The sequence below is a fragment of the Rhinatrema bivittatum genome, chromosome 18 (assembly GCF_901001135.1).
Source record: "Rhinatrema bivittatum chromosome 18, aRhiBiv1.1, whole genome shotgun sequence".
Classification (NCBI taxonomy): Eukaryota; Metazoa; Chordata; class Amphibia; order Gymnophiona; family Rhinatrematidae; genus Rhinatrema; species Rhinatrema bivittatum.
Window position 1 is genome coordinate 8212356 of NC_042632.1, and position 15132 is coordinate 8227487.

Sequence of the window (15132 nt, forward strand, 5' to 3'; positions counted from 1 at the left end):
ATGTTTGAAAGTTGCTATGATGCCTTGTCAGATGGTAATGTGTTCCATAATTTGGGTCCGGTTAGCAACAGTGCTCTCTCTCTGACACAATTTAAGTGAGCCAGTCTAGGAGAAGGGATAATTAACAGGCCCTTATTACTAGAGCGCAGATTTCGTTGGGGTGTATGAAAGTGAAGAGCAGCACTAAACCATTCAACATTATCATTAAATAATGATTTATGAATTAGAGATAAAGCCTTAAATGTATTTGATGAAAAATGGGCAACCAATGGAGATGTTTTAGAACAGGTTTGATATGATCATACTTCCTGGAGCCTGTTAAAATTCTCACGGCTGCATTCTGGAGTAATTGAAAGTTCTAATAATGCCCACTGGCCAATGGAAGGCCCAGCAGGAGGGCGTTACAGTAATCTATTTTAGAAAAGATCATAGTTTGAAGAACTGTTCTAAAGTCATTGGGGTATAGAAATGGTTTGTTTCTTTAAAATTTGAAGCCTATAAAAGTCGTCTTTAATCAGCTTGTTGAACCCCTTCAGATTTAATTCGCTGTCTAATATCACCCCTAGATCCCTAACTTCATTAACTACAGGAGAACTTTCATCAATGTTCTCGGCTTCCAATCTTGGGATCACATTGATTAAGGGATAGATTCATGTTAACAAATAATTATTTAATAGATGAAAAGTATATGTCCCATAATTTTATGAAAAGTATATGTCCCATAATTTTAGTGCAATTTTAACAGAACCAGTGATAGGGAGTAAAATCTGGACGTCATCTGCGTAAATAAAGTACATACGTCCTAGACTTCTAGCAGTTTGCATAACGGCAACATGTAAATGCTGAAGAGCGTCACAGAGAGCGACGGCCCTTGCGGTACCGTAGACAGTAAAGGCACTGAATAAGATTCTGAAGTTCCTAGCTTGACTTTGGAGGATCTATTGGTTAGATAAGATTTAAACCACTCTAGGACCTTCCCAGCTAAACCAGTTTCGGATAACCTATGAGTCAGAATACTATGATCAACAGTATCGTTGTCCTCTAAGGACTGTATCGATTAAAGATAAAAGGAGGGTCTCAGTACTGCAAAATTTTCTAAAACTGAATTGTGCTGGGTATAAAATATTATTATTGTCGAGGTATTCTGAGAGTTGTACGTGAACTACCTTTTCAATTAATTTAGCTAAGAATGGTAAATTAGACACAGGCCTAAAATTGTTTAGGTTGCTGTATCAGCCTTTAACTTCTTTAGGAGCAGACAAACAATAGCACATTTCAACGTATCTGGGAAACTACTTCCAACGATAAATTGACTAAGTTAGCAACTGGTCTAGCTATTATATTGGATACTAGCTTTAATGATTTGATCAGAATGGCATTGCTTGGATAGGCAGCAGGATTCATTTTTCTAATTAGAGTCTCTATTTCAGTGGAAGATACGCATTTGAAAGTAGACCAGATCTGACTTTGGGTCTTAGAAAGGCTAATCTTTTGTTTATTCGCCACTGGGATGTTATCTACCAGATTGGAAATTTTGTCTTTAAAAAAAAAGTGCAAACTCATTACATTTCTCAATTGATATGTCGGGCAAGGAATTAGACTGGTTGGGATTAGTTAAGTCTAATACATAGGAGAACAGAATATTCAGTTTAATTTATAGTCATGATCTTCCTAGCAAAGAAGTCCCATTTAGTCTTAGCAATACTAATTCTATATTTGCTAAGTAAAGCCCTATACACTCCAAGGGATGTGGTGGTAGGATTTCTCTTCCAGGCTCTCTCTATATTTTGGATCGAGTAGTTTGACTGCCAAGTTAGCCCTCTTGAATGCACAGAAATAAAGGTTAACAAATAAAAACAAAAAATATATATGTAAGGTGGTAACTTTTTATTTAACTAACTTAATTCATTTCCAATAGCTAGTGCTTGTGCGAGGGAAAAACCTGTTTTCCAATCAGTCCATCAGTTTGTCCAGTTGATATTGAGGTCTTCAAGAGCCCTTTGGTTCTTCATCCTGCAAGCCCCCCACTTGACTCCACACCTTCACGCTGTGCTGAAAGCCTAAAAATCTGCTTCTCATCAGGACCTGCAGTAAAGTTACGCGGATAACACACGGATGCATGCCATGGTCAGCTTGTTTAAAATTTGGAGTTACGTGCGTAAGTCTTAGCCATGCCCTGCCCCTTTCCCAACCCCTTATTCTTGATGTGCACATGGGTATGTACACGTGTACTTTGCAGATTCTTAAAATTTGTGTTGCTTCACAGCCCGCATACGCGCATATGTGTCCGTTTTTGCACAAGCAACGCTTTTAAAATCTACCTCTTAGAGGATATCAGATTTGGGTCTATGGGGCCTGGTATGGACCCATGATCCTTTTCCTGGGTGGAATTTTTCCAGGAACTACAGACTTTTCTGCAGGGGCACCCATCAGAGATGGTAATGCCTCCTAAATCAAGGTCGCATATTCGGGGGTCCCCACTTGTCCCCCACTGCATGTAAATGCTGCAGTGCAGTGGTCTCTGATGATGTTTGGGAGGATGTGGATCAATATGACCTTAATAATGATTTTTGGGTTTCTCCCCTCTTGAGGAAGGGGAAATTCCCCTGGATTTAGAGCCACAGAGAATTCTGCTCCATTTCTTTCCTAGAGATGAGTTATTGAGTCTGTTATCTCAAACTCTGAAGATGCTTGGGGTGGCTGGGAATGACTCTCTGAGTGTGCAGAAGGACCCCCTATTGGTCGCCCTATGCAAAGCGTTATGTTTCTATCCCCTCCTGGATGCAATTCAAGAGTTGATTTACTTTGAATAGAGTGCTTTAAAGGGGGACGCAACTTGGTGGGTTTGTATCCTTTGGATCCTAAAGCAAGACAGCAATTGTCTTTCCCGAAGGTGGATGCGCTGGTGTGTTCTGTATTAAGCAGAGCACCATTCAGGTAAGAGGGGCAGCTCTAAAGGATGCTCAGGATAGAAGAATTTAAGCTATCCTTAAACAAGCCTCTTAGGCCATGGTGATGAATTTGGAGAGTTTGAGCCTGGTGCAATGAATGAGGTTCTCAGCCTCTCAAAGTGGAAATTCCATTAATTTTGGAATTTTAACAGGAAGGATTGGCCCTTAACACCTTGAAGGTTCAAGTGGCAGCTCTCGCTTGCTATAGGGGGCGAGTTAATGGTGGGCCTTTGTCTTCCCATCCAGATGTGTTCCCGTTCTTTAATGGAGTTAAGCATCTTCATTCTGCTTTGCGACTACTGGTGCCTCTCTGGGACCTTAATCTGGTACTGAATTTCTTGACAGGTCCTAACTTTTGGCTGCTGTGTGGCATTTTCTTGTGGCTACTTACCTTGAAGACTGTTTTTCTCATGGCAATGTGTTCCACACATCGGGTTTCCGAACTGCAGGCTCTGTCTTGCCATGAGTCTTTTCTGCACATGACTCCGGGGATGGAACAGCTCCAGACTGTGCCTTCCTATTTGCTGAAAGTGGTTTCAGAGTTTCATTTCAATCAGTTTATTTCTCTGCTCATGGACAGGGATTGAGATGAGTGTGAGTATCATTTTTTGTGCATCTTGGATGTCAAGTGGCATTTGTTGCGGTATTTGGAGGTCATTAAATCTGTCCGTAAGTCTGTTTGTGCTCCATAGTGGGGGTGAACCGGCAACATAGATATCTGTAGCCTGTTGTGTTAAGGAAGTCATTATTATTAGGGTTTGTGGGTATGTGGATCCTTGGCCTGAGATGTGAGTTGTTACCACCTGTGGGGAGGAGCCCCACAGCTCCACACCATTGGGAGGCGAGGTCAAGAACAGCAGGGAGCTCTGGGTGAGGCTGTGGAGAAGTCCTGAGGAGCCAGGAGGGATTCCCACAGCGGGTATTTTATTTATTTATTTTACAGATTTTTATATACCGGGGCACGTAGGTAACATCACCTCGGTTTACATTCAAACATTAATTCAGCATAGCGCTTTACAATGTAACATAATAACTGAAATAATATAATACCATGTAGAACTTTGTATAAGAAAATAAAAGTCAAAATATGAGTGTCTGTGGAAATAAACTAGGATGAATAGAAGAGGACTCAGTTCATTAATAGTAGGCTTTTTTGAATAACCATGTTTTTAAGTTTTGTTTAAATTTTTTGTGGCAAAGTTCCTGGCGTAATTCGGAGGGCATGGTGTTCCATATTGTGGATCCAGCAATGATGAATGAACGTTCTTTTGTAGAGGAAAGATTGGTCAGATTAGGCGCGGGGATCTTCAGTTTAGCTAAATGTTGGAATCTAGTTGGGCGGATTGATGTTTTGAATTGTAGATGCTCGGTGAACCAGCACATATCTCTGTTGTGAATGGCTTTATGTATAAGCGTCATGGATTTATATCTTATCCTGGAAGCCACGGGTAGCCAGTGCAAAGACTGAAGTGCTGGAGTGATGTGCTCATGGCGGCTTGTGTCGGTGATGATGCGGGCAGCTGCATTTTGTAACATTTGCAAAGGTTGAATTGTATTTTTAGATAGACCTAGTAGCAGTGCATTGCAGTAATCAATCTTTGATAAAATAGTTGCTTGTAAGACTGTACGGAAGTCATATTGGTATAATAGAGGTTTAATACGTTTTAGTGTGTGTAGCTTAAAGAATCCATTTTTAACCGTTTCAGCGATGAATTTTTTAAACGTGAGATTGCTGTCAATGATGATGCCAAGGCTGCGTACTTGATGAGTCATGGTGGAGATGTCTTATGTAAGACCATTGTTGCTCAGTGTTGCATTTTTTGGAGGTGAAATAATGATCAGCTCAGTTTTATTGGTGTTGATAGCCAATTGATTGTCCGTAAGAATTGTTTTAATTTCTGATAAAGCTGCATTCCAAGTGTTCAGGGCATATGTGATTATGCTGGTAATAGGTATGAGTATCTGAACATCATCTGGGTAGATGAAGTGTTGAAGACCCAATTTTGAGAGAAGCCAGCAAAGTGGTGTAAGGTAAATATTAAATAATGTAGAGGAAAGTGAGGATCCTTGGGGGACTCCTTGAGAGAGATTTCTTGGCTTGGATTCACTTCGTCCGCATTTAACACTGTAGGTTCTGTTACTCAGGAATGACTGAAACCATAGTAGTGCTGAGCCATTAATTCCTATTTCAGAGAGGCGGATAATGAGGGTGTTGTGATTTACCGTGTCAAATGCTGCTGATATATCAAGAAGGGCGATGAGATATGATTTTCCTGCATCTAAAGCTTTAGTAGCACCTCTGAAAGTGATATCAAAAGCGTTTCCGTGCTGTGGAACTTTCGGAACCCATATTGGGATGGGAAGAGTAGTTGATGATCATCTAAATAATCAGTTAGTTGTTTGTTGATGACTCTCCATTATTTTTGAAAGGAAGGGAAGGTTTGATACTGGGTGAAAGTTTGCTGGATCAGATGAATCTAGGTTTGATTTTTTCATCATAGGTGTTATGATAGCATGTTTGAGTAGAGAAGGAACTATGCCTGTGGTGATGGATTTATTAAGAATCATTGCAATGGGTTTTGCTATTGTAGTACGTATTGCGAGAAGAGTCTTAGTGGGCATGATGTCTATGGGATGGAAAGCTGGTTTCATTTTCTTTAGAACTGACTCAACTTCAATACCGGTAGTGATCTCAAGATTAGTAAGCTTTGTTTCGGATTTATTTTGGGTGTCTGAAGTAGCTTGAGGCCTTGAGGGGGCAGGTGCTGGGCAGACAGCAGAGTGGGAGGCGGGAGACTGGCCGTGCAGGAAGTATTCCGGAGAGGCAACCCCGAGGGTGGAGCTGCGCAGCAAGGGAGGTACTCATGCAATGACGTAGGCCAACCTGCAGAGCAGGTAAGCCCGAGTCAGGTCTCCAGTGATGATGTATGCTCAACCCCGAAGAGCGGGAAGCACAGAGAGTCTCTGTATGGCACGGAAGCAGTGGCCCCGAGGAGCAGGGAAGCGCTGACAGTCTCTTGTACAGCAGGTAGGCGCAACCCTGAGGAGCGGGGAAGCGCTAAGGTAGAACTGAGTAGCAAAGGCGTTGCAGGGGCTGTCCCGAGGAGAGGGGAGCCTTAAGGGTAGGACTTCAGGAGGCGCAGGCCAGCCTAGGAGCAGGGGAGGCCAGGAGATCAAGTCCCCATAGAGTGCGCACACTGGCCCCCGAGGAGCAGATACTAGACAGAGTTCAGGTCCAAGGAGTCCGATAGCGTAGCCACAGGAACACGGAGTTAGGAGCTTGTAGAGACTTACGGAACTTGTTGCCAAGTTGGCTAGCTGGGGGCGAAGGTGGAGCTTAAGTACCATGATCCGATGACATCATCAATCAGGGATGCCCCTGAGGTTCCCACTGAAGAGGCTTCAAAGGAGGGCCATTGGCGCCCATGCCTAGAAAGGCCCAAAGTTGACATGGGTGGTGGCGGCATCTCGGCCATCACGAGGAGCCATGGAGAACGTGGCGGTGGAAACTAGCCTGTGCCACGAGCAGACCTGGGGAAGGCAGGAGAACGGTGTAGGATGTAAGTAAGTGCAGTCACAGCCATCTGTGACCAACGGGCATAACAGTACCCCCCCTCTTAAGGCCCCTCCCCGGGGCTTTGGGTTTGCGAGAATGCTTGGCATGGAACTGCCAAATGAGATCCTTGTCCAGGATATTGGCCATGGGTTCCCAGCTGTTCTCCTCAGGCCCAAAGTCCTCCCATGAGAGGAGGTATTCCTATTTTCTTCCATGTTTCCTAATGTCCAGGATATCACGGACTTGATAGGTAACCGGCTTCTGAGGACAGCGCTAGAGGATCCGGTGGTTTCTTAGAAAATCCTGAGAGAATCACAGGCTTCAGCAGAGAAACGTGAAAAGCATTGTGAATCTTGAGCGAGGAAGGCAGCTGGAGTAGATAGGTAACAGGACCCAGACGACGGAGCACCGGAAAGGGGTCAATATATCTAGAAGCAAAGCGAGCAGAGGGCAGCTTGAGCTGAATAAATTTGGAGCCGAGCCATACCTTATCCCCAGGTTGGAACTGGGGCGCTGCGCGATGATGGGCATCAAAGACCTTCTTTGATCTCTGGGCAGCTTGCTTGAGACGTTGTTGGGTATTTTGCATAATTGATGCAGTTCTTGGGCAGTTGCTTGTGCTGACGGAGATGCCATGGACAGTGGTAGCGGGAATGGTAGCAAATGTTGGCGTCCATAGACCACCTGGAAAGGGGACGACCCGATGGAGGTGGACAGATGGGAATTTAATGCGAACTCCGCCCATGGAAGGAGGTCAGCCCAGTCGTCCTGCCGCAGACTCACGTAGGCTTGCAGAAATTGCTTTAGAGTTCTATTGGTCCTCTCTGTCTGGCAATTGGCTTGAGGGTGGTAAGCCGAGGTGAAATCTAATGAAATATTAAACTTCTTGCAGAGGGATTTCCAAACATGTGCAGTGAATTGAACCCCACTGTCTAAGAGAATAGGCTTGGGAAGATCGTGGAGTCGGAACACATGCCAAAAGAACAGTTTGAAGTCAGGCCTAGGAGTAGTCCTCCAGCAGAACCTAGGCCCGGGAGTTTCCCGAAAAGACAGGACATGAGGCAATGGCATGTCCGGGCTGGCCGCAGTACAGGCAGAGGCCGGAGTACTGTCTCGTTCCTTAGGAGAAAGTCTACTCCTACCTATCTGCATGGGTTCCTCCTCTGCTGGATTCTGCGAAGTGTTCGCTCTAGGAGAAGAAGCACGCTGAGCTCGGAATGGGCCTGGTGCTTACTTCCGGGATGCTCTGGACTCTAGAGCATTCTTGTAGCCGACGGTCGATACGCCCAGTGAGGTCAATCAAAGAGTCCAAGGAGTAGGGCAATTCTGAGCCGCCAACTCGTCTTTAATCTGAGGACTCAAACCTTCAAGGAAGATGTAATGCAGGCAGTCAGAGTTCCAATGTAATTCCGAAGCAAGGGTTTGGAATTCGATAACGTTGTCTGTTAATGGGCGAGAGCCTTGTTGGAGATGAAGAAGAGATGACCCGGAAATGGCTTGTCGACCAGGGTCTTCGAAGAACACTGGAAGGTCCCGAAGGACTGGGTCTGCTTGCTCCCAGAAAGATGATGCCCATGCCAAGGCCTTGCCATCCAAAAGGGCCAGAATGTATTTGGTCTTAGTGATCACGTCTTGGAAATAAGCTGGTTGCAAGCAGAAGTGCATATTGCAATGGTTCAAGAAACCCCTGCACATGAAAGGGTTCCCTGAAAGCATGGGGGTGCGGCAAGGGCATGGACCGCGGAGGAGCCACCATAGAGGTGGAGACATTGAGCTTGATAGACATTGTAGTGGCAGTCACGGAAGTGTCTAGACGAGAGCTCAGGTTGTCTATGGCTGTCGCCAGAGACTCTCAAGAATTTTTGCTGTTCGCTGATCCTTTGTGCCAGGCCAGGAATGGCCTGCAGGGCCGAGACCTCTGCCGGGTCCGTGGACTTAGCAATCTGTTATGGATTGTGGGTATGTGGACCCTTGGCCCAAGATGTGAGTTGTTACCACCTGTGGGGAGGAGCCCCACAGGTCCACACCGTCGGGAGGTGAGGTCAGAGGCTGTGGAGAAGTCCCGAGGAGCCAGGAGGGATTCCCACAGTGGGTAGACAGGTTGGAGATAATACCTGAGCAGAGACCCCAAGGGGGCTAGTGCTGGGCAGGCCGCAGAGCAGGAGGCGCGAGACTGGCCGTGCAGGAGGTATTCTGGAGAGGCAACACTGAGGGGCAGAGCTGCGCAGTGAGAGAGGTGCTGATGCAATGACATAGGCCAACCCCCAGAGCGGGGAAGCCCGAGTCAGGTCGCCAGTGATGACATATGCTCAACCCCGAGGAGCAGGAAGCACAGACAGTCTCTGTATAGCATGGAAGCACTGCCTCGAGGAGCAGGGAAGCACTGGCAGTCTCTGTATAGTGTGTAAGCGCAATCTCGAGGAGTGGGGAAGCACGGAAAGTCTCTTGTACAGCAGGTAGGCTCAACCCCAAGAAGCGGGTAAGCACTAAGGTAGAATTCCTGAGTAGCAAAGGCGTTCTAGGGGTCGCCCCGAGGGGAGCCTTGCAGGGTAGGACTTCAGGAGGCGCAGGGCTAGCCCGAGAAGCGGGGAAAGCCAGGAGACCGAGTCCCAATAGAGTGCGAACACTGGCCCCCGAGGAGTGGGTACCAGACAGAGTCCAGGTCCAAGGAGCCTGATAGCGTTGCCACAGGAACACAGAGACAGGAGCTTGTAGAGACGTACGGAACTTGTTGCCAAGTCGGCTAGCTGGGGGCGAAGGTGGAGCTTAAGTACCATGATCCAATAACATCATCAATCAGGGATGCCCCCGAGGTGCCCGCCAAAGAGGCTTCAAAGGAGGGCCCGGTAGTGCGGGCACGCCTAGGAAGGCCTGAAGTCGACGTGGGTGGCGGTGGCATCTCGGCCGCCACGACAAGCCATGGAGAACGCGGCGGTGGAGACTAGCCTGCATCACGAGCAGACCCGGGGAAGGCAGGAGAATGGTGCAGGATGTAAGTAAGCGACAACGAGCATAACAATCATGGCCACCTATATGGATGCCAAGATTCCTTTGCCGAAGCAAGTTAGAATGCATTCCACGAGGGCACAGGCAGTACTGTGGTTGGAGATTCGATTATTGTCTCCTGTCAAGATATGCCAAGCAGTGTCATGCTCATCCTTACATACGTTTTCCAAGCATCACTGCTTGGATGTTCAGGCTCAGGAGAATGCCGCTTTTGCACGGGCAGTGCTGACTGGACTGCAGCCAGCCTCCCTTTCCTGTTCAGGAGTAGGTGTGGTATATCCCCTGGTATGGATTGGCCTGCCTGAGTGCAGAGAAAGCAGAAATTACTATGTATCTGAGAATTTCCTTTCCTCTAAGGAAGGCAGTCTAATCCATGAACTGCCCTCAGCTGCCGATTTTTCCTTTGGTTCACCCTTTAGGTGGGGACGATGCAGAGTGTTGTTCTTGCTATTTGTTGGAGGACTGATAAGTGTATTAGCCAGTGTTATTTGGATAGTTTCACTTTTTTTTTAATGAATGTTCATTATTTTGCCTGAGCTCAGGTTCCTTATTCATTGGAAGCATGAGTGGTTAATTGATTATCATGTTCAAGTATAATCAGTTTGTCCACAGTTTGGCTTTTCAGAGAATACGAGTTGCCTGATTTCGCGGTAGGGCTATATGTCCATGACATCAGCTTTTATTCCTTTTCCATCTGCTGGTAGAGGTGCATAACCCAATGGTGTGGATTAGCCTGCCTTCCTTAGATGAAAAGAAATTATCAGGTAAGTAGTAATTTCTCCTTTTTGAGCAAGCCTTTAATGTCAACACTTAGGAATAAATGTAGGACCCTCCAGATGAAAAAAAAATATTACTGTTCTGCCTAGGATCAAGCAGGGTTGATAACTAAGGATAGTCCATTACTTAGACCCAATGCATTTATCTGTCTAAAGTGTTTTTATTCTGTTTAATTATGTCACAACAATATTATATATACTTTATATGTTGTAAACTGTTATGATTGTTTCAGAGTAGGCGGTATATAAAGAACTTTTAAATAAAATGTTAATAAAATACATTATTTTGAAGGTACACTCTCCAGAACCGTATGAAGTATTCCATTTTATAGCCTCATCATATTTCCTTTACTCAATCACTAGGGAGGCTCAAATTTGTTTTGGAAAAATGTTCAATACCTCATCTTTGTCCACTGGTGTTGAGGACATCATATGTATGCTTGGAGCAGGTATAGGAGGTCTGAAATTAGCTGGCCCTTCAGAAAATGATCTACTGATGTTACCTGCAGCAGTGCAAAACATAGTGAAGAAAACATTAATTGCAAAGATCTAACAGAAGTTGTTATGCAAAAGGTATACCACATAAATGTCAGTGAGAGCAATGTATAGTGAGGGTAATTTTCAGTAATCTATTTTGTATCTGTAGATTTTGTAGCTAATTTTTTAAGGGAAACTATCCAAATAGTTTCCTTTTCATAATTGCCTACAAAATGTTCTGGTGTACTTTGCAGGGGGGTGGAATCGAACCAGGGAAATCAGGGTTCAAATCCCACTGCCAGTTCTTGTGTCCTTGGGTAAGTCACTTTACCCTTCATTGCCTCAGGTATAAATTTAAGACAATGGAAAAATATCTAAAAGAAAAATGATTAGAATATGAGGCCCTTAGATTGTAAGCCCTCTGTGGATTGGGAAATACCTACAGTACATGAACGTAATCTGCTTTGAAGTACTGAAAAGTGGAATATAAATCATATAAATTAAATACAATTGCATGTTCATTGTGTATTCCCCTGATCTATGCACATCATTAAGAGCATTTCTTTTTAATCTGGCTCATGTTGTGAGAGCCCCTTTTAGTCACTGTAAGAGGATGGTTTTCACCCAGGGGAATCTAGCCAGATAATTACTTAGTTACTCGGCTAAATCCCTTTGAAAGTTTTTCTCTCTGTGAGGTCTCAGGGCTGCTAACGTTTTGGTCCCTGAGAGGGACTGATAGCACTGGCTTTCTTCTCCACTTCCTGTTCCTTCCAAAAGATTTCATGCTGTTGGATCTCCATTCCTGCCTCTCCCCGAACAGATCTCAAGGTTGATGGTACTCCACTCCTGCCTTCCCCTGAGAGGTCTCTGGGTTACTGGCTCTCTATGCCTGCCTCCCTCCATAGGTCTTGGGATTGCCAGTACTCTACTCCTGCCTCCCCCTCTAGGCCTTGAGATTAGTGGTACTTCATTCCTGCCTCCCCCCACAACAGGTCACAGTTGCTGGATCTCCATACCTGCTGCCCTCTACCACAGGTCTCAGGGTTTGTGGCTCTCCTTTCCTGCTGCTCCATGCCATGTCTCAGGATTGCTGGCTGCCCATTCCTGCCTCCCCCAGGGATTTTGGGACTGCAGGCTCTATATTCCTGCTCTCCTCACAAGTCTTGGGAATGCAAGCTGTCCACTCCTGCTTCCCACACACAAAAAATCAAAAAGCATGAGTACAAAATTAATCACATTTAAACACCAATAAAAATATTTTTGTATATAATTAAAGCAGCAAACCTGGAGCTTCACCAGAAAGTTTTTAAGTTTTTAAGTGTTCTAAACATCAAAATCACAGAACATATAGAAAGACATGGTTTAATGGAACAAAGTCAGCATGGCTTTACCCATGGCAAATCTTGCCTCACAAAACTGCTTCACTTTTTTGAAGGAGTTAATAAACATGTAGATAAAGGTGAACCGGTAGATGTAGTGTACTTGGATTTTCAGAAGGCGTTTGACAAAGTTCCTCATGAGAGGCTTCTAGGAAAAGTAAAAAGTCATGGGATAGGTGGCGATGTCCTTTCGTGGATTACAAACTGGTTAAAAGACAGGAAACAGAGTAGGATTAAATGGACATTTTATCAGTGGAAGGGAGTGGGCAGTGGAGTGACTCAGGGATCTGTATTGGGACCCTTACTTTTCAATATATTTATAAATGATCTGGAAAGAAATACGATGAGTGAGATAATCAAATTTGCAGATGATACAAAATTGTTCAGAGTAGTTAGATCACAAGCAGATTGTGATAAATTGCAGGAAGACCTTGTGAGACTGGAAAATTGGGCATCAAAATGGCAGATGAAATTTAATGTGGATAAGTGCAAGGTGATGCATATAGGGAAAAATAACCCATGCTATAGTTACACAGTTAGGTTCCATATTAGGTGCTACAACCCAAGAAAGAGATCTAGGCGTCAGTTCAGTGTGCTGCGGCAGTCAAAAAACAAACAGAATGTTGGGAATTATTAGAAAGGGAATGGTGAATAAAACGGAAAATGTCATAATGCCTCTGTATCGCTCCATGGTGAGACCGCACCTTGAATACTGTGTACAATTCTGGTCGCCGTATCTCAAAAAAGATATAATTGCGATGGAGAAGGTACAGAGAAGGGCTACCAAAATGATAAGGGGAATGGAACAGCTACCCTATGAAGAAAGACTAAAGAGGTTAGGATTTTTCAGCTTAGAGAAGAGACGGCTGAGGGGGATATGATAGAGGTGTTTAAAATCATGAGAAGTCTAGATCGGGTAGATGTGAATCGGTTATTTGCTCTTTCGGAAAATAGAAAGACTAGGGGGCACTCCATGACGTTAGCGTGTGGCACATTTAAAACTAATCAGAGAAAGTTCTTTTTCACTCAACACACAATTAAACTCTGGAATTTGTTGCCAGAGGATGTGGTTAGTGCAGTTAGTATAGCTGTGTTTAAAAAAGAATTGGATAAGTTCTTGGAGGAGAAGTCCATTACCTGCTATTGATTGAGTTGACTTAGAAAATAGCCACTGCTATTACTAGCAACAGTAACATGGAATAGACTTAGTTTTTGGGTACTTGCCAGGTTCTTATGGCCTGGATTGGCCACTGTTGGAAACAGGATGCTGGGCTTGATGGACCCTTGGTCTGACCCAGTATGGCATGTTCTTATGTTTTTACTGTATGCCAGTCTTTTTTGTTTTCTTGTTAATTAGTGAACAGTTTAAAAAAATAATGTGCAAACGGGGTTTACAAATGATGCCCACAATATCAGTCAAGAAAAAACCCCCCAAAATTAACTTCTCTTGTATCTAAGAAGACATCTACAGGCACAAAGTGCCTTCAGTGCATTGAAATACTTTTCAATGTGTCGAAGACATCACTTCGCAAGTCCCATGAATCCCACAGTGATTTGACATTGATATTTTGACATTAATCATCATCAGGAGACCTGCACAGAATAATAAAAGCAGCAATGAATGAAGAGTTCTTTTTAAAGAGTTGTTCAAACATGGCGACAAAAATCACATGATTACCCAAGCCCAATTACAGAGTGCTTCAACAAGGCATAAAAAACATCACTGCAAACAACCATGCTGATACATGATTAATTCAATTTTAATTGATTACTTTCTTTATTGAAACCATGTGGACTTAGTCTTTAGAGAATTTATCAATTTCTGCTCCAGTGGAGTGGTTGTAAGTCCAGATTGCCCCTGCGAATGGAAGGCTTCAAGGTGTCAAGAATACCCCTTCTCAGTGATTCACATGTAGATTTCAAATCTATAAAATGTTGAACATAAGGAGTTGTCAAATGATTATTCTTAGCACAACTATGATGTTCAATAATTCTACTCTGGAAAGATCAAACGATCTTGCCAATATATAATAAGGCACAAGGATACAAAATGAAATATATCACTGCCGTAGAAGTGCAACTGAATGTATAATTTAACAAAATGGCCCTCCTATTTGGATTCAGTAACGTCGCACCCATAATCGCTTGTCAACATGTCATACATCCACGATTAAATGTTATGAAGTACAAATCGCATCTTTGGTGACATATGAATGCACTAGTCGATCTCTCAGGTTATACGCACATTTACTAAGAGGACCAGCCAACATTGTAAAATTATACACTGGATGGCATTTGCTTGAGTAGAAAATGGGATAACACACAAAAGCTTTTCCAAAGGTTCCTTTATTGTTGGTAGTAACAATAAATCCCAATTTGCAAAAAGACCCTGTTTATAAGCCCTCTTCACACAGGCCGCTGGGTACCCTCTGTCCAAAAAATTGGCAGTCATCAGTTGAACCTGATGCTTATAATCACTTATTAGAATGGTGGATTGTAAATTAGCCTCTTTGAGCTACACCAAGAGGTTCTCTAATTTAACTGCCGCTAGTGGTTTCTTCATCCTGGGAAAGCTTCTGTTCATGTGGGAAAAGTGAAAGGATGAGCCTGCTGACCTCATTTGTAGGCATCCCAGTGCTCCCATAAAGATCTGTGCTCTACGGTGTGCAGCCGAAGCCACATGTCAAAGGGGCACATCCCTGGAGAAGGTTTTTCAGCTGATTCCTCTTCAAATTTCTGTCATTGCATGGGTAAGAAATGGAAAGGTGCAGTAAGAGCATTCCTATCTGGCACTATTGCCTAACCAATCATGCCCCAGTCAACGTTTGATGTTTTTCAATTTCTACTGATTCAAGGTACTGCTACTGGGCTTACCGAACTTGATGGTTCTCTACCCTCTGCTTTTAATGAATCCTTTGTGTCTGTTAGCCCAAAAACCATGACTCCAAAGTTGGGGTTGATTATCATGTAAAAGCTGAGGGTGGGGA

The 15132-nt window shown here is 44.0% G+C and overlaps 1 protein-coding gene across 2 annotated transcripts in view; it reads right to left on the reverse strand.

Moving 5' to 3' along the window:
- Positions 1-15132, reverse strand: part of LCP2 (lymphocyte cytosolic protein 2) — a 326171-nt gene that overhangs the window by 20265 nt on the left and 290774 nt on the right. For both annotated transcript variants that reach the window (XM_029583581.1, XM_029583580.1), the window contains exon 18: positions 10689-10792. In XM_029583581.1, coding sequence (XP_029439441.1) covers positions 10689-10792 — 104 coding nt within the window. The remainder of the gene's footprint in view (positions 1-10688; positions 10793-15132) is intronic.